General features: G+C 40.8%; 1 protein-coding gene across 1 annotated transcript in view; it reads right to left on the reverse strand.

Moving 5' to 3' along the window:
• The window catches only part of Agl (amylo-alpha-1, 6-glucosidase, 4-alpha-glucanotransferase), a 65,845-nt gene that overhangs the window by 45,264 nt on the left and 1,595 nt on the right, over positions 1-18,986 (reverse strand). The window contains exons 3-4 of the mRNA XM_042682993.1: positions 2,565-2,775; positions 988-1,154 (exon numbers count right to left, since the gene is read on the reverse strand). Of these exons, the coding sequence (XP_042538927.1) occupies positions 988-1,154; positions 2,565-2,775 (378 nt within the window). The remainder of the gene's footprint in view (positions 1-987; positions 1,155-2,564; positions 2,776-18,986) is intronic.

Genomic DNA, 18,986 nt, shown 5'->3' on the forward strand with positions numbered 1-18,986 from the left:
TGAAGCACATCTACTGAATTCTATCTATTAGAGTCCTCAGCTACAAGACAAGGATGATGAGAAGTTCTTGGAAGCAATCACAAACATTGTTCAGTTTATAATTGCTGAATGGTAACTTTGTATGTAGAAAATACAGCCCATTCAAGTACATCTAGAGGGTTGGGGGAATGGTTTAAGTGGTAGAGTGCCTGTCTAACAAGCATATTAATATGTCTTTCCTACTTTTAATATTCCATGGTATGCATATTTATTCATAATACTTATGTCACTCAACTTTTCATTCTTTCATTCAATATTTAACTGAGGAATGGAAAATTAATGTCACTTAAAGTAAAATACTTAAGTAAAATGAGTGACATTAATTTTCTGCTCCTAAAGTTCAATAATACTTGCCTTCCACATGGAAAATGGCTAATCAATGTTTGTTAATTGAAATTATACATGATTATGCATTTAACTTCATACTTTAATATTTTACTACTAATTTTCATGTCAAGTAAAATCCTAGCAATAATAACTAAGTCATTTAATTATAGTTCCGCCGCTTACTATGTTGAACTATATAATTTGTCATTTTCATAGGTTAAAAATAGTCAAGTACAAGCCGGGCACCAGTGGCTCACACCTGTAATCCTAGCTAATCAGGAGGCTGAGATCTGAGGATTGCAGTTTGAAGCCAGCCTGGGAAGGAAAATATAGGACTACAATCTCTAATTAACCACCAAAAACTATGGCTGTGGCTCAACCAATAAGAGCACCAACCTTGAGCAAACAAAAACAAAAACAAAGAACTCCTCAGAGACAGCTACTAAGCCCTGAATTCAAGCCTCAGAAATCAATCTCTCTCTCATTCTCTCTCTCTCTCTCTCTCTCTCACACACAATCACATGCTGTTACCTACTTAATGTTACTAAATATTTTAATAACATTAATCTGTCAGACGAAAATTACATAATTTGTAAAATGAAGAAAGCAAGTTGACATTACCTGATTCTTTTGCAACCCTAAGTCTGCTTTCCCATTCATCAAAGGGTCCCAAACACTTAGCTAAAAAGGTCTGGAGAGTGACACAGTCCAGGGGCAATATGTGATTGTCAGCCCCAACACGTAAAACAGGGTCCACCACTATGTAACCTCCACCGCTTCTCTCGTTTCTGAGAAGATAAAAACAAAAACCTTTTAATTAATGATAGGAAAAGAAGTTCTTCATCTAAAGTCGGACCGGAAGTTAATTGTCCCAATTTGAAAAGCTTCCTTCAGCTGGGGCGCAGGTGGCTCACGCTTATAATCCTAGCTACTCAGGAGGCTGAGATCTGAGGATCTCGATTCCAAGCCAGACCAGGGAAGAAAAGTCCCCAAGAGACTCTTATCTCCAATTAACCACTCAAAAACAGGAAGTGGCGCTGTGGCTCAAGTGGCACAAATGGCCCAGGGACGACTCCCAGGCGCTGAGTTCAAGCCCCACAACCAACATAAAAAATAAAAATAAAAAAATCTTCCTTTTCATTTCATTCATTTGTTCATTCCTTCTTTTTTGGGCTGATTCTAAGTCTTTAAGTCAGGGCCTGGGTGCTGTCCTTGGACGTTTTCTTTTCTTTTTTTTTTTTTGGGTCCGGTCGTGGGGCCTGAACTCTGGGCCTGGGCCCTCAGCTCTTCAGCTCAAGGCTAGCGCTCTACCACTTGAGCCACAGCGCCACTTCCGGCTTTTATTCTTTTTGCTTATATAGTGCTGAGGAACCGAACCCAGGGTCTCAGGCATGCAAGGCAAGCGCTCTACCACTGAGCTACCTTCCCAGCCCCTCCTTGAACATTTTCTCAAGGCTAGCATCTATGCAGCCACAGCTCCACTTCTGTCTTTTTTTTTGGTGCTTAATGAGATAGAAATGTCACGAAGTTTCCTGCCTGCTGGCTTTGAGCCTCTATCCTCAGATCTCAGCCACCTGAGTAGCTAAGGTTACAAGAGTGAGTCACCAACAACTGGCTTAAAATGTTTATTTCTAAGCACATAAAACCATTTTTCAAAGTTGCAACAAAACAATGGAAAAACTTTCATCTTTTTCCTAATAATTATTATATAACAGAATATAGATGATTTTCAATACTGTTGTTTTAATGAAAAATAAATACACTAAAGTCTATCAATAACTACAAAGGCACTCAAGTTAATAGGTTCCTATCATCAGATTATAGGAAAAGAATATTTTCTTAAAATTATATCATCTTTGAATCTGCAATGCTACATAATAATCTTTTTTTTTTTTTTTTGCCAGTCCTGGGGCTTGAACTCAGGGCCTGGCCACTGTCCGTGAGTTTCTTCTGTCAAGGCTAGCACTCCACTACCTGAGCCACAGATCTACTTCTGACCTTTTCTGTTTATGTGGTACTGAGTAATCAAACCCACAGGTTCATGCATGCTAGGCAAGCACTAAGCCACATTCCCAGCCCGTAATAATTTAGAAGAACTATATTCTAAGCCCTGTATAAATTGCACTGAAATGTAGTAACTTTTGCAAATTATATAGCTTAAGGTTATCTAATACTTAAAAAAAAAAGAGCTGACTTACCCTTGGAGGAAGTGATACTGAAATGACCCTGACTGTTGCAGGTTAAGTTTACAGTACTTGTCAGAATCATCTTCTCTTTCTGTTGGATTTTCCCAATCCAAGGAATAGAACTTTTCTCGATTAAATGCTTCTCCAGGAAATGGGTAATTTGTATACACAGTTACTGCTTTCCCCTGCAAAGTTGGGCCCAATCGGAACTGTAGTTCAAACCCTGTAAAAAAGCGTATTTTAATAAACCCATTATAGGACTTCAGTTAAAAATGGTTAATTAGTATTAGTAGGATTACAGGTGTGAGCCCCCAGCCCCCAGCAACTGTTTTGAGAACCAAAGAGGAGGGAAGTCCTGCCTCGTGTTGATGTCACTGTCACACACACTGGGCCGCTGGGGGGGGGGGAAGGGGGAGACAAGGTTTGGGGGCGGGGTACCCAATATATATAGGCTGTGTGTTCCAGGGAAGGGGGAGACAGAGAAGAGAGACATGCCTCAAGAGACACGCCTCCCAAAGTGGAGCTGTACCTGGGCTCTCCTCAGGCCTGAGGAGAGTCAGGCAGCCTATGGAGAGCAGAGAGGCCTACACAGAGGCAAGAGGCCTGTGCAGAGGCCTGAGGAGAGTGAAGAGGTCTGTGAGGAGCAAAGAGGCCTGCACAGCGGCCTGCAGAGAGCAGAGAGGCCTGGGAAGAGGTCTGAGAGAGCAGAAAGGCCTGGGCAGAGGCCTGTGGAGACTGCACAGAGGTGAGAGTACTGCAGAGGCCTGTGGAGACTGAAGAGGCCTGTGAGGAGCAGAGAGGCCTGTGGGAAGGAGGAAAAAAGGGGAAAAAAAGCCTCCTTGGAGGTTGCAGCTGCTCCTCATTCTAAGGTAGCTCAGGACAAAGCAGCTGTAGAATAATAAAACACCATTGTAACCTTTAAATGTGCCTTTGTGGATTGTCTTGCTCCCACGTCATTACATTTGGAGGCCCCTGTGAGATAATTCACCTGCATGGCATCGGGCCATGGCCCCTCAGGAAAATCCCTTGTGCATGTGCGTGACTGCCTCAGCCTTTGGGAGAGAGCCTCCCTTGAACATCTGTTTCCAGAGAAACAATGTGGACAGGAGTCATTCAGAAACCCGCCAGTGGTGAGTCTGGGCAGGGCTGCATCTGCGGAGACTTAGTGGAAGGCTGGATGTAGCACTACTTCCCGAGTCTGAGGCTAGGATAAGACATCTCCCATGCCTCCTGGGTCTTCCTTGAGAAGCCATCTGGGACTTCCTTGGGAGGTCATCTGGGACTTCCAGAAGTTATCTGGGGTTTCCTTGAAAAGCCATCTGGGCTGGGCAGGCCTGCATCTTGGGAGACTCAGTGGAAGGCTGGACCCAGTGTTACTTCCCAAGTATGAGGCTGGGATAAGATGTCGCCTGCACCTCCTGAGGCTTTCTTGAGAAGCCATCTGGGACCTCCTCAAAATGTCATCTGAGATTGCTTTCAGAAGCCATCTGGGGGCTGGGAAGGTGGCTCAGTGGTAGAGCGCTTGCCTTACATGCATGAGGCCCTGGGTTTGATTCCTCAGCACCACATAAGCAAAAAGAAAAAAGCTGGAAGTGGCGCTGTGGCTTAAGTGGTAGAGTGCTAGCCTTGATCTGAAGAGCTGAGGGACAGCACCCAGGCCCAGAGTTCAGGCCCCACGACTGGACCCAAAAACAAAAACAAAAAAAGTACTTTTCACCTGACTTATATAAGTGTATAACCCCTGTGTACATCGCCTTTATAATAACAATTAAAATTTTTTTTTTAAAAAAGAAGCCATCTGGGGCTTCCTTGAGTGGTCATGTGGCACATGTGGGTGTCTGTGGCCACTTGTTTTAGTCTTTCAGTGTTGACACTGGGATTCCTTGGAGCCACTGATGGATGGCCTTGGCTGGCCGGCTAACAAGGGACAGAAATTCCCTCAGGGGAAGAGCCCTTTGAGATGTTTCAGGGACTATGATCTTTCCATCATGATCCACTCCTGGATGCTAGACATACCATAAAAATTCTTTTTATAGTCACTCAGAAATCTTTCATTAGTAAGTCAAGACAAATTGTCTTGCCTTCTGTTTGCATGTTTTCTCTACTTTATTCTGGGGATCGATCTGTCTGGAACAGTGGAGACAATGGGGAGTGGACAGTCTAGGTAACCCATCCACTATCTCCAAGAGTGCGATGGCACTGTGAGGTTCTGTTCTATAAGGCCATGGTTGAGGGAGACCACTCACCAAGGCAGTCTGGCCTTAGTTGGATTCTACCTGGCACCTGGTTCTGCTGAGGTTGGGGGGGGGTGGTTCTGAACAGCCCACCCGTTATCTGGTAGTGCTCTCATCCTATAAAATGGGGAATTTGGCTTGCTGAGTTGGCATGGCAAGCTCACTCAGCAGACTTTGAGTTCAACTTGCTGAGTGGGAGTGGCAGGACCACTTGGCAGACTCAGAGTCCTGGTAGGGATGAGCTTGAGGCCACTAGGCTCCAACTCAGCCTTTGGTTTTTGTCTTGTTTTGTTTTTGGAATTGGTACCAGTTTTAAATGTAGATCTGTGTTTTTGAAGCTCATTTGGACATCTCTGGGGGAATAAAAGTTCCAGCCTCCGGCTGGGCCTGATCACAGGCCTACTATGTCCCTCTCCCTGTGTGGTGGCAGTCAAGAGGCAGGGCACATGGGCAGTTGCAGGCCTGGTTTGGTCCTCTAGCAGTCTGGCTAAAGAGACTGCTGTGGGCCTACTTCAGACATTTGGCTGGTCCTGGCAGTGTAAACAGTTGTAAAGTGCTCTTGTCTAACTTGGATAAAAGACAGGGTGACCCCTATCCAGCCTTCCTCCAAGTGAAGGTATTCAAAAGGTCTGTGCGATTTTTAAATGTTCTATATAATTTCCAGTTTGGAGTAACGTATTCTTAATGACATCCAATCTTGACCAACCCCTTGGTAAAATAGGCTAAGGTTATGGGTTCCTGGCTAAGTAGGGTCAGCGCTCCTGAGTCAGCTTGAAGAAGTGTTACAGAGGATGGATGATCTTTGCCCATCAACCTCCTTTAAGATCAAGGAACCAGTCATTTTTTGGGAAATGAGGCACGATAAGATTAAAGGAAGAGGCATGAAAAACAGTGGTAAAAAGTGTAACAAGTATGGAAAATGCACTTGTGGAGGCTCAAGCCTTCTGCATCTGTCTGTATCTGGTTATTTGTCACCTTGGTAAATTGCCTCAGGCCTCTGCCTAAAACTGTCTTGAAAACCAATGGGGCCTCAGCCTTCCAAGCCTATGTAATATAACCCAGTCTATGTAGAAATTTGCAGGAAGCACAGCAGGAGGTGTGATAATCCATCAAAGCCGCTGGGAGAACCACCACAGCCCAGCCCAGATCCAGCCCATCTCTTCCAACCTGAAGATTCCGCTTGGAAAAAAGTTAAAGAATGGCCTGTTATTATCTGCTGGACCTGCCTCTTCTCCCTGGGGGAGTTTAGGATTTGGCCCAAAAGAAGGATGTAAACAAAAAAAAAATCAATGATTTGATTGGACATAAAAACCAGTGGGGAATGTGAGAATCAGAGGGGCAGGAAGTCCTGCCCTGTGCCGTCCTGTCATCACTGCCACGCATGCTGGGCCACTGGGGGCTGTGTGGTTGGGGGCAGGGCACCTGATACATATAGGCTGCATGTTTCGGGGGAACGGGGAGATAGAGAAAGAGAGACACGCTGCAAGAGACCTGCCTCCCGGAGGAGCAGAGAGGTGTTTGGTCAGGCCTGAGGAGAGCAGGGTTGGCGTAGAGGCCGGAGGAGAGCTGGGCAGCCTATGGAGAGTGGAGAGCCAGGCAGCCTGGCAGAGATGAGAGGCCTGTGCAGAGCAGAGAAGCCTGCAGGAAGAAGGAAAACAGAGAAAACAAAAAACAAAAAAACAACCTTGCCCCCTTGGAAGCTGCAGCTGCTCCTGGTTCTGAGGTAGCCCAGGACAAGGCAGTTACAGACAGACTAATAAAACTCCTTTGTAACCTTTCACCATGCCTCTGTGGATTTTCTCACTCCCAGGTCATCAAACTGTCAGTTTCTTAATGTCCATTCCCTGGAAACTGATTCTAGGCAGAGATACCCAAGACTCTCCAGCGGTCACAGTGAGAGAACTTTCTACACCGAGTAGAAGTGATGGATACACTGGGGTGAAAGGACAGATTTGAAGAGCTTAAAGAGACTGAATTGGAGTAGGGGGCAGAGTAAAGCAACAGAGACATATGTAAAAGTGCTCTAGAAATTTACTTAGGGAGACCCTGAATCCATCTAATACTAAGCTATACGTGAACAAAAGTTGACTACTGAGAGGTATAAGCTGAATAATTCACAGAATTCACCTAGGCCTGGAAGCCATTCAATTTCTGACCTCCAGGGAAACAAGATCTTGTTGAATCTTTACAGTATTCATTTAGAGATCTAGAAGAGTCATGCCTTTAGTAAAAGGGCAGCCAGGGTAAGCCAAGAAATCTTTTCTATCCAAGCTTATACACGAGCCTCAACAAGATTAAGATGACCCACAGGTAACCTAAATGGCTACTAAAATAAAACTCACCAGTCTTTTAAAGCAAGAAAACTAAACCCAGAAATATCAAAGAATATTCACAATGTCCAACATCCAATGAAACATAAACAGAAAGAGGAAGTTTACCACACAGTAAAGAGGCAGTTAACACACAGACACTTAGAAAAGAGGAAACAGGATAGAAAGGACCTGAAAAGTAGGGGGTTACTTCACAGACTCATTTCAAGAACCTTAGGAGGCAGAAATCTAAACTCTAATCCCAGCTCTGCTAACATAATTTGTAGCAGTGTGACTTGAATAACTATCATTCTACTTCTCAAGGTCCTAGCTTCTTGTAGTCAAGATCCTGAACTAGGATCACACTGTAGGTGCCCCAAGAGCTGAGGTTCCATATAAAGTCACAGAGAAAACCACCCAGGCAATGCCTTTTTTGAAGGGAGGAAATATTTATTTTGGCTCAGTTTTTGAATAGGGACAGTTGGAGGAGCTAGTGATGCCATTTTTTCTAACAGCACATGTATCATATTTAGTACTTAGTTCAAGCTTTTTCATTATAATTTTTTCTAGTCATCTGTGATCAGTGACCTCTGTTGTAATTGTTTGAGGGACACAATGAAGCATACCCGTATAAGACAGAGAACTTAACCGATAAATGTATGTGCTTTGACTGCTCTAGCAATAGCTAACCTTCCCATATTTCTTTCTCTTCTTGACCTCCCTGGTTCTTGAGAGAAAATAGAGATAGGCCAATTAATGACCCTACACTAACATTTCATATACAAGGAAGAGTTGCATGTGTCTTACTTTAAATCAAAAGCTAGAAATTAAGCTGAGTGAGGAAGGCATGTTAAAGACTGAGATCAGAAAATAAATAATCAAAACAAACATACTGAGTTAAAAGCTAGGACTCTTTCACCAAATACCTGGTCAAGCTGTGAATGTAAAGAAAAAGTTCTTAAAAAGAATTGGAAGTGCTCCTACTCTGAACACATGCAGAAGAAAGCAAAACACATTTATTGCTGACATGAAGAAAGCTTTAGTAATCTGGACAGAAGATTAAATCAGCCGTGATATTCCCTTGAACGAAAGCATTCTCTAGAGCAAAGCCTAAATCTGTTCAATTCCATTAAGTCTGACATGAGAAAGCTAGCAGAGCTTGGTTCACGAAGCCATCTCCCTAACATAAAATTCTCCATTGAACAGCAGGTGCCAAGGTTGAAGCTACAGTAAGCTATCCAGATCTAAACTGATAAAAGTGGGTACACTACACAACTTACGTTCAACGCAGATGAAATAGCAGCGCAATATTGGAATGACCTGCTATTTAGAACTTTGATAGCTAGAGAAGTCAATGTCTGGCTTCAAAGGACAGGGTGCCTCTCTTATTAGGGGATAATGCAGATGGTGATTTTAAATTGAAGCCAATGCTCAATACCATTTTGAGAACTCCTTAAGAGTTAAGGAAAATCAACTCTGACTATGCTCTATAAATAGAACAAAGCCTGTATGACTGCTTACAATATAGTTTACTGAATATTTTAAGTCTGCAGTTGAGACCTACTGCTCAGGGGGGAAAAAAAAGATTCCTTTTAAAGTATTGCTAATGGACAACGTACCTGGTCATCCAAGAATGCTAGGGGAGATTTCTAATGAGAATAATATTTCCTAGTCTGAAAAGACAACACAACCTCCATTCTGCAGTCCATTCTGCAAGTTCTTTATTATTTTAGAATATGTTCTCTAACGCTAGAGCAGCTACTAATAGTGACTCCTCTAATAGCTCTAGGCACAGCAAATGGAAAATCTGGAAGGGATCCACCATTTTTGAACAGTCATTATTCATGGGAGGAAGTAAAAATGTCCACAGGAATAGGAGTTGGAAGAAGTTAATTTCAATCCTCAGGTATGAATCTGGGAGGTTAAAGACTTTGTTGGGAGAGGTCACTGCAGATGTGACAGAAACAATAAGAGAACTAGGATTAGAAATAGAAGCTGAAAAAGATGTAGCTGAATTGGTACAATATCATGACAAAACTTTAGTGGCTGAAGAATTGTTTCTAAGGGATGAGCAAAGAAAGTAAATTCCTGAGATGGAATCTATTCCAATCTTGAAGATGCTGTGACATTGTTGAAACAAAGGATTTAAAATATGACATAAACTTTATTGATAGCTGGGTGCCAGTTGTTCAGGCCTGTATTCCTAGCTACTCAGGAGGCTTGTGTCTAAGGGCTGTGATTCAAAAAAAGCCCAGACAGAAAAGTCCATGAGACTCTTACCTCCAATTAACTGCCCCAAATCCAGCAGTGGGGCCTGTGGCTCAAATGAGAGACTTCTAGCCTTGAGCCAAAAAGCTAAAAGCACCCTGGCCCTGAGTTCAAGCCCCAATATTAGTGTACAAACACACGTACACAAATTTGTTGACAAAGCAGCACCAGGGTTTGAAAGGATTGACTCTTAGTTGGAAAGAAGTTCCACAATGGGTTAAATGCTGTCAAATAGCATCACAGACTACAGAGAAATCTTTTGTGAAAGGAAGTAAATTTGTACAGAAAACTTCATTAATGTCTTATTTCAAGAAATTGCCAGTCACCCCAATCTTCAGCAACCTCAACCCTGATCCATCAACAGCCATCAACATCAAGGCAAGACCGTCCCTCCACTGACAGAAAGTTATGATTCATTCAAGTCTCAGCTGACCACGAACATTTTTAGCTATAGACTCGTTATTAAGACACACACATTTTTGAAAGGCATAATTCTACTGCCCAAACTAGAATAGGATATAAACCTGCTACATGCATTGAGAAATTAAAAATTTTGTGTGACTTGCTTTACTGGAATAGTCTGGGACCCCGGCTCTGCAATAGCTACAAGGTTTGCCTCAGTCAAAAGATTAAAACTGGGGCTGGAAGGTGGCTCAGTGGTAGAGCGCTTGCCTTGCATGCCTGAGGCCCTGGGTTTGATTCCTCAGCACCACATAAGCAAAAAGAAAAAAGCCGGAAGTGGCACTGTGGCTCAAGTGGTAGAGCGCTAGCCTTGAGCTGAAGAGCTGAGGGACAACACACAGGCCCAGAGTTCAGGCCCCACAACTGGACCCAAAAAAAAAAAGATTAAAATTGTCATGTTCGATTTTATATCTGGTGAAAATAACTTCCAAATCAAAGGTTAGAAGAGCCAGGTTTTTCACTGCTGGAAGAGGATGTTATAAATAAGCAAGGGGGAAAGCTACAATGATTTCTGTGGTGCTGGATATGACTTAGAGGAATTCCAGGAAAATGGATGTTTATTTATACATTTTACTATTTTTTTGTTTGTTTTGCCAGTCCTGAGGCCTGAACTCAGGGCCTGCATACTGTCCCTGAGCTTCTTTTGCTCAAGGCTAGCACTCTACCACTTGAGCCACAGGTGCCACTTTCAGCTTTCCTGTTTATGTGGCACTTAGGAATGGAACCCAGGGCTTCATGCATGCTAGGTAAGCACTCTACCACTAAGTCACATTCCAAGCCCTGTTAATACAGTTTAAAAGTCTGTTTGGCTGGGTGCTAAGGGCTCATGCCTGTAATCCTAGCTACTCAGGATTTGTGGTTCAAAGCCAGTCGGGGCAGAAAAGCCCATGAGGCTCTTATCTACAATTAACTACCAAAAAAAAAAAGGAAAAAAATGGCCAGAAGTGGAGCTGTGGCTCAAGTGGTAGAGTGCTACCCTTGAGCACAAAAAGCACAGGGCCAGTGCCCAGGACCTGAGTTCAAACCCCAGGAAGACAGACAGACAGACAGACAGACACACACACACACACACACACACACACACACACACACACACACACACACAAAATCAGTTTTACTCAAGGCAAATTCTGCAATTGGGGGCATTTAGATATGTTCCAGTTTAAAATTGTTATTTTATAATTAAATCCTCAAAAGGATATTTGACAGGTAGCAAATTCTTCCACATCACAGTATTAATTATTAAGCAGATAAGATGCTCTGTGAACAAAAGGCATTAGAAGACTGCTGGATTCTTCAGTAATCACCAAGGTAAATATAAATGGTTTGTTTTCATACTGCAATATGAATAATTCTCACAGAAGTTCTAACATTCCTGGGGAAAGCTATTATACAGTGATAAGTACTGTTAGCTACATTTCTGAATTGGACCAAAATGTGGATGTAAATTTCTTCATAGTAAATAGGTTTAACAAGAAATAAAACATCAAATGAAATTATTAAATAGCTTTACAAAAATCCAGAGGCTCACATTTCATACTACCAGAGGGGCTCACATTTCATACTACTGCAAAAGAATTTCTTTTCCATGCAACTACATGCACATTATCTTCTATAAATCAATTTAACATTAATATATTGTTAATGTTTTTCAGCCACTCAGGGAGCAGCACCCAGGAGGGTCACAGTTGAAAGCCAGCTCAAGGAAAAAGTTATCAAGACCGTGATCTCAATCAATAAGCTAAGGCTGTGGTATGGGTCTGTCATCCTGGCTATATGGAAGGATGTAGATAGAAGGATCATGGCTGAGGTCTGAGCAGAAACAGAGGACCATGTCTGAAGTATAACTAAGGCAGAAAAGAGCTACAGGTGTGGTAGTAGTGATAGAGCACCTGCCTAGAAAGCTTAAGACCTTGAATTCAACCTCAGTCCTGGAAAAAAAAAAGAAGGAAAAATGGCCGGGCACCGGTGGCCATGCCTGTAATCCTAGCTACTCAGGAGGCTGAGATCTGAGGATCATGGTTGAAAGCCAGCCAGGGCAGGAAACTCTGTGAGACTCTTATCTCCAATAAACCACTCAGAAAAGCAGAAGTGGCGCTGTGGCTCAAGTGATAGAGTGCTCCCGTTCAGCTGAAGAGCTAAGGGACAGCTCCCAGGCCCAGAGTCCAAACCCCATGACTGACAAAAAAAAAAAAAAGGAAAAATGGTGTTTGTGTGTGGGCGCGTGCGTGTGTGCATATATTTTTAACCTAGTTTATATATGAATATTTATTATGGAAATAAAACCAGTCACTTAAATATAAATTAGATATAAAGAATAGATGGGGCTGGGAAGGTGGCTCAGTGGTAGAGCGCTTGCCTTGCATGCCTGAGGCGCTGGGTTCGATTCCTCAGCACCACATAAGCAAAAAGAAAAAAGCTGGAAGTGGTGCTGTGGCTCAAGTGGTAGAGCGCTAGCCTTGAGCTGAAGAGCTGAGGGAGGCCCAGAGTTCAGGCCCCACAACCAGACCAAAAAAAAAAAAAAGAATAGATGGATTTTACCATCACATTTATGACAACTAAATAAAATGATGACACCTGATCTCTCATAATTGAGAATAAGCACAAATACAGTATAGCTACAAGCTGAAATACAGTAGACCCTTGGTATCCATGGGTATACAGTTTCAAGGAGACCCATGCTGAGGACAAATTGCTTTTGCACAACACGCACAGAGACCAATACTGTACTGTAGATGATTATTCATTTTTCTGATAATACCACCTTCCTACAAATCTAAAAATGTTACTTGATCGCTTAAATTAAGCACATTAACTTTTACTTGCTTTTTGGGTACCATTGGGAAAACAAACTGTTATATTTGAGCTATATTATGTTGAGATAGATTGAAAAACAACTGCATAATTAAAAATGAGATAACATAGTGACTAACCAAATCATAAATACCTACATCTTTACAAACACAGTTAAATTTATTACTAGGAATAATGGTAATATTTTGAACATGTACAAATATCAGAGACGATCTGATTGATATTTAAACAACCTGTGTCTGTTCAGTTTATACAAACGTTGCTTTTATAATTGCACAAGAACTCAAAGAACTTGTACAAAGGTTAAACACATAAAATCTCTAAAACAGTATTTGGGTCAACTGGCCTTAGCTTTAGAAAGAAATGACAATCCCAAAATTGAATATATATCTATAATAGACTATGTGAACCATGAGACACCAAAATAAACTAAAGTGATAAGGTTTAAATGAAATAGACTATATTTTAACAACTATTTGTATTTATTAATAACTAGAAAAAGTCTTTTAGCTCTCATTAAAAGTTAATCCTAATACTGTCAGTGAAAACAATGCAATTAAATAAATTTTTCTTTTGTTCTGTGACTAGGACTTCAACTCAGTACCTGACACTTTTGCTCATTAACTAGCAGTCTCCCAACTCAACCATGCCTCCAAACCCTAATTCCATTATTTTTTTAAGTTGTTTTGATTTAATATTTTCCAACAAAGTGATTCAAAGATTCCAAGTTCTGTTTTTTCTGATAATTGATTTTAAAAGTCTCAAAAATACAAAAATACCACATAAGGATAACCAAGTCCAAATTAAAGTAATTTTTGGTATGTTTACTAACTCATAATATGAATTTTTCAATCTCATTCAATTATATAAAGACTTTTGGCTGAAGTGTAACTAGTAAATTTCTACTTTTCTTGAGTTGTTTTTAAACAAGCTACAAAGATGTTTTATATGTATACATTAAACCAATTATTTCCAAACCAACAGAAACCTTTAGATTAGAATGTTGTTACTATCTTTCTAAGGTGATTTGATTTATTTGGATATAAATTCATATAATAATAAAAATATACATTCAAAATGCTTTTGCAAAGGAAACTATATCCAGATGAAAGCGGATGCTGCAAACAAGCTTTTGTTGGAACACTCCTGAATTCATGCTGCAATGACAATTCATGCTGTGACAATGGCAACTAGCAACAATAGTGGATGGCCTACAGAATCTCCAAAAATCTTCCCTGTAAAATCTTATAAACAAACAAAAACTATGCCAAACTCTGTTCTGGCAGCACCAGTTTCCTTTAAAGAAGCAAGTCATGCTGTCATTTCCCCTTTACTTCAAAGAGTAAAATGAAGTGTGTTTTATTTTTCTGACAGCGTTTTTTGAGTATCATAGTATGGAAGGCTCGTTGTTACTCCTGAGAAAGGACAAATCTTGAAGGGCAAATCTCCAAAAGCACTTTCCCACTCAACTTTTAAGGGTGGCAGTTTCAAAGAAGTAAAAGAGATGTATGTGGTTACTCTTTCTCTGGTTACAAGGTTTTAGATTTTTTAAATGTTTATATTTTTGTGGGACTGGGGTTCCAACACAGGGCCTTGTGCAGGCTAAACAAGTATGCTCTCGTTGATCTATGCCCCCAGCCTCCTATTTAATGTAACTTGTGTCCCTACTTAACTTGGCTTAGGTAAAGGTGCAAGCATGACATCCAAGCATCTGTCGGATTCCGCATCTACACCTCCACTCTACCACTCACAAAGTTCGCTCTTGTTTTTTTAATATATCTGCCATAAGCATCAATATCAATTCATACAGTGGCCAAACTGAATTATTTAAAACTGAAAACAATATAAAAACACTCTATATTTCCTATCTTCATTTCCAGTATGTACAAGATCACTTTAGATCTCTAATTTAGTTCACAGGAATTTGAATTTAAATTTTACATACAGTGAATAAAATGTCAGAACATCTAGAGTATGTAAGATTCTACAATTAGCCAGTTAGTCTGCTAAAATTAGCTTAGGTCATAGCAGTACATAGTGTGGCTATCTCATTCCTCAAGCTAACACTAGGAGTACTGTACGTGGATTAGCAGAACTTCTTGTAGACAACTGGTCAGATGAGTGATTATTACTGTAAACTAAAATTCTTCTCACTACTCAATTTATAGAAACTCAGACTCTTAGTCAAGGAAAATACTTTATTTAAAAACTGCAAGTCTGACTCACCTGTGAAAGACTGAAGAATTCTAAACTTTATGAATACAGATTCTGTCCATTATTCTGGCACTTAATGAGATACAGAAGACTGGAAAAAAAAAGACACTGACTTTGCTAGGAAAAAATATCCAGTCTTCTACTTACTGAATTAGAAAATTCTAGAGATAATACTCTTGAAAATGATGAAGAATTCTTTCTTAGGAAAAAAAGGAAAAGAAAAGGAAGAGTTAGTGGTCAATTAAATATGAAGAACCAAAAACTACTATCTTTCTTCACATTTAACTGATCACTAATTCCTATGAATTATGTCCCATTTTTCAACTCTGATATCATTACTTATCATTAATCTGATGTGCATGCACGTGTGTGCCACTACTGGGGCTTGAACTCAGGGACTCGACTTCTTGCTTGGCTTTTTCACTGAAAGCTGGCACTTTATCACTTGAGCCACATCTCCCTTTCCTGCTTTTTGCTGGTTCATTGGAGATTCTAAAGTCTCATTGATTTGTCTGACTGGGCTGGCTTTGAACTGCAATCCTCAAATTACAGGCTCCTGAGTGGCTAGGATTACAGGCGTGAGCTAATAGTACTTGGCTCATTTTAAATGAGCATATTCAATAATTTACTGTCTCAATGTCCTCGCTTTTCAATTCATTATAACTTATTCCAAAATAATATATAATTTATATATGTACCTATTTTAAATAATTACAAATTACCTTCTAATATGATCACTTCGATACTATAAAAAAAAGTGGCACTGCCCTCTTTATAGCATTTGGATGGATTTATTGCTTTAGCCAATGTTAGATTCAAGCATATGAAATCTTCATAAACCTTTCAGTTTCAAACAGCTTAGATGAATTTACAATTTTGGCTAGTCTAACTAGTTTTAGGAGTATTTAACTAGCTTTTAACTAGTTTTAGAGTTTTAGAAGCCCATCAACAAAGATAGACTAACTGGTGCATATGGTACTAGGTGTAAGATAGGACTGTCCTTGTATTCAGAGATCTTAAACTATAGTTGGACACAGTAGGACTAACAAGCTTTAGACTCTGCTTCATTGTTCAGTACTTCATCGTTTTTGTTCAGTGCTCAATGGAAATCAAAGAAAGGGGATAATGAAAAGGAAGGAGAGACTTCACCAAGGAATTTCAGCTGGAAGTTGAACACTCACAGAATGACAATAAAGGGATTTAACAAATACTGAAGAATCTCAGAGTGGGGTGGGTATGAGTGAGGATGGCTATGAGAAAGCCTAGCATGGAAGGAATTAGCAGGAATGAATAAGGGAACTAAAGTATAAAGATGTTAAGACACTAAAGAGCAATGAGATTCAATCTTGGCTAGGGATGTTGGAGACCTATTACAGAATGTCTTGAAAGCCAAGCAGACATGTGAAATACATTTTTATAGATAGCAAACAATAAAAGGGAAAGAAATTGTATAAAAAATTATTTGGGCGCCTATGTTTAATCATACAGAAGAGACAAGAAATACACAGGAGAAAATTATAGAGTTTAGAAACAGATGACAAAGAGAAGAAAGCACAGGGGCTGGGAAGGTGGCTCAGTGGTAGAGCGCTTGCCTTGCATGCATGAGGCCCTGGGTTCGATTCCTCAGCACCACATAAGCAGAAAAAAAAGCCGGAATGGCGCTGCGGCTCAAGTGGTAGAGCGCTAGCCTTGAGCTGAAGAGCTGAGGGACAGCGCCCAAGCCCAGAATTCAGGACCCATGACCGAACCCAAAAAAAAAAAGAGAGAAGAAAGCACAAAAGAAGTACAGCTCTAAGCTGGGTGCTGGTTGGCTCAGGCCTGTAATCCTAGTTACTCAGGAGGCTAAGATCTGAGGATTACAGCTCAAAGCTCTGAGGATCACAGCTCAAAGCCAGTCCAGGCAGTTAAGTTGCAGTCTGGAGCAGTTAAATCTGTGAGACTCTTATCTCCAATTAACCTCCAGAAAACTGAATGTGGCGCAAAGTGGTAAATTACTAGCCTTGAGCTAAAGAGCTCAGGAACTGTGTTCAGGCCCAGAGTTCAAACTCTACCACTGACAAAAAAAAAAAAAAAAGAAAGAAAGTAAATCTCTAGATTAGGAAACAATGAAAATAGAGTCATCACTAAAATAAACAGGAAGCTTAGAATGGTTTTATTTGTTCGTTTTGTAAGTCATGGAGCTTGAACTCTGTGCCTGGGTGCTGTCCCTAAGCTTTCCAGCTCAAAGCTAGCACTTTACCACTTGACCCACAGTGTTCCTTCTGTTTTTCTGGTGGTTACTTGGAGATAAGAGTCTTTTTTTTTTTTTTTGGGGGGGGGGGGTCGGTAATGGGGCCTGAACTCTGGGCCTGGGCACTGTTCTTCAGCTGTTTAGCTCAAGACTAGTACTCTACCACTTGAGCCACAGCACCACTTCCGGCTTTTTCTGCTTATATGGTGCTGAGGAATTGAACCCAGGGTCTCATGTATGCAAGGCAAGCACTCTACCACTGAGCACTTTCCCAGCCCCAGAATAAGAATCTTATGGGGATGTTCCTGCCAAGGCTGGCTTTGAACTGAGATCCTCCCATCTCAGCCTCCTGAGTAGCTAGGATTATAGGCATGAGCCACAAACACCCAGCTAGTCTGGTTTGAACTTGGTGGATTCAAGCATAATCAAATAGAGCTAAGCCAAGGCCATTCTATGGTACAGTGTCAAATGGAAGCAAAGATGCAGGGTGGGACAAGAAGTCAGAATGATCTGTGAATCAATGTCTTATAATGAAGGTTTTATCACTAGAAAGCCATGTATTTATTGTTCATTTGAGCCTCAAAATTAAAGTTATGGAAGAGCAGAATACTTTCAAGTTAAAAAAAAAAAAGTTAATCTTCAGAATTAATGCTATATACCCCAATCTGTTAACAGTAGAGTCAGGAAAATGCTGGTTCCTCACTCATGTCATTAAACTATTCAAAAGCTTCAAAAAGAAGGTGAAGTTCAGAGCCCTTGGGGTTTTTTGGTTTGTTGTTCTGTTTTTTAGTCCTTGGCATAGAGGCGACAACTGAAGCCAGGAGAAGGCATGATTCTCTAAGAGTAAGAAAAAGAATTCCTAGCAGATACTCACAATGAATTAAAGTGCCAAGAGAGCCCAGTGAGAAACAGTAAGCTGACTGGAATACTCAAGATAGGTGGGAAAAAAATCAGAACCAGGAAAGTGCAAAGTCAGGAAAGCCAAAAATGGAACAAATACTGAGTGATCTTATATGCCCAAGGTAGAAGAGGAAGAGATGAATTAGTGATAACACATTAGATTAGATGGCTGAAATTTCTTTTAAAATTTAACTTTAGCTAGGGACCGGTGGCTCACACCTATAATCCTACTGGCTACTCAGGAGGCTGAGACCTGAGTATTATGGTTCAAAGCCAGCCCAGGCAGTAAAGTCCATGAAACTTTTATCTCCAAATTAACCAGCAAAATGCCACTCTGGCCTTCAGCCCCCTAAAAAAGTTAGAGATAGTGTCCAAGCCCTGAGGTCAAGCCCCAGGAATAGTACCCCCACCAAAAAAAATTAACTTTTAAAACATTAAAGAAATAAAAAAAAAACTTTTCTTCAAAATGTTTAGCAATATTCATTTGGTACACCCCTAAGGGGAACTTCATTTTGCTTTTCAAATATTAAACTTTTATTTCACAAGTTACATTCACATAAGTGTGAAATATTTTATAGCACTGAAAATGACAAAGTCTAAGAATATAAAGCATCTACTAATTTGTCTTATAAGAATACAGTTGGAGCCGGGCGCTGGTGGCTCACGCCTGTAATCTGAGCTACTAAGGAGGCTGAGATCTGAGGATCACGGTTCAAAGCCAGCCTGGGCAGGAAAGTCCATGAGAATCTTATCTCCAATAAACCACTAGAAAACTGGAAGTGGCACTGTGGCTCAAGTGGTAGAGTGCTTGCCTTGAGCTGAAGAGTTCAGGGACAGTGCCCAAACCCAGAGTTCAAGCCCCACAACCAGAAAAAAAAAAAAAAAAAAAAGAATACAGTTGGCTCTTTTATTTTATTTCAGTTGTGGTGCTAGGGACTGAGCCTAGGGCTTTATCCTTTACTACTGAACTACATCCCTCAGTCCCATGTGACATTTCACAGCT

The sequence above is a fragment of the Dipodomys spectabilis genome, unplaced genomic scaffold, assembly GCF_019054845.1.
Source record: "Dipodomys spectabilis isolate Male_0828 unplaced genomic scaffold, ASM1905484v1 ptg000002l, whole genome shotgun sequence".
NCBI lineage: Eukaryota > Metazoa > Chordata > Mammalia > Rodentia > Heteromyidae > Dipodomys > Dipodomys spectabilis.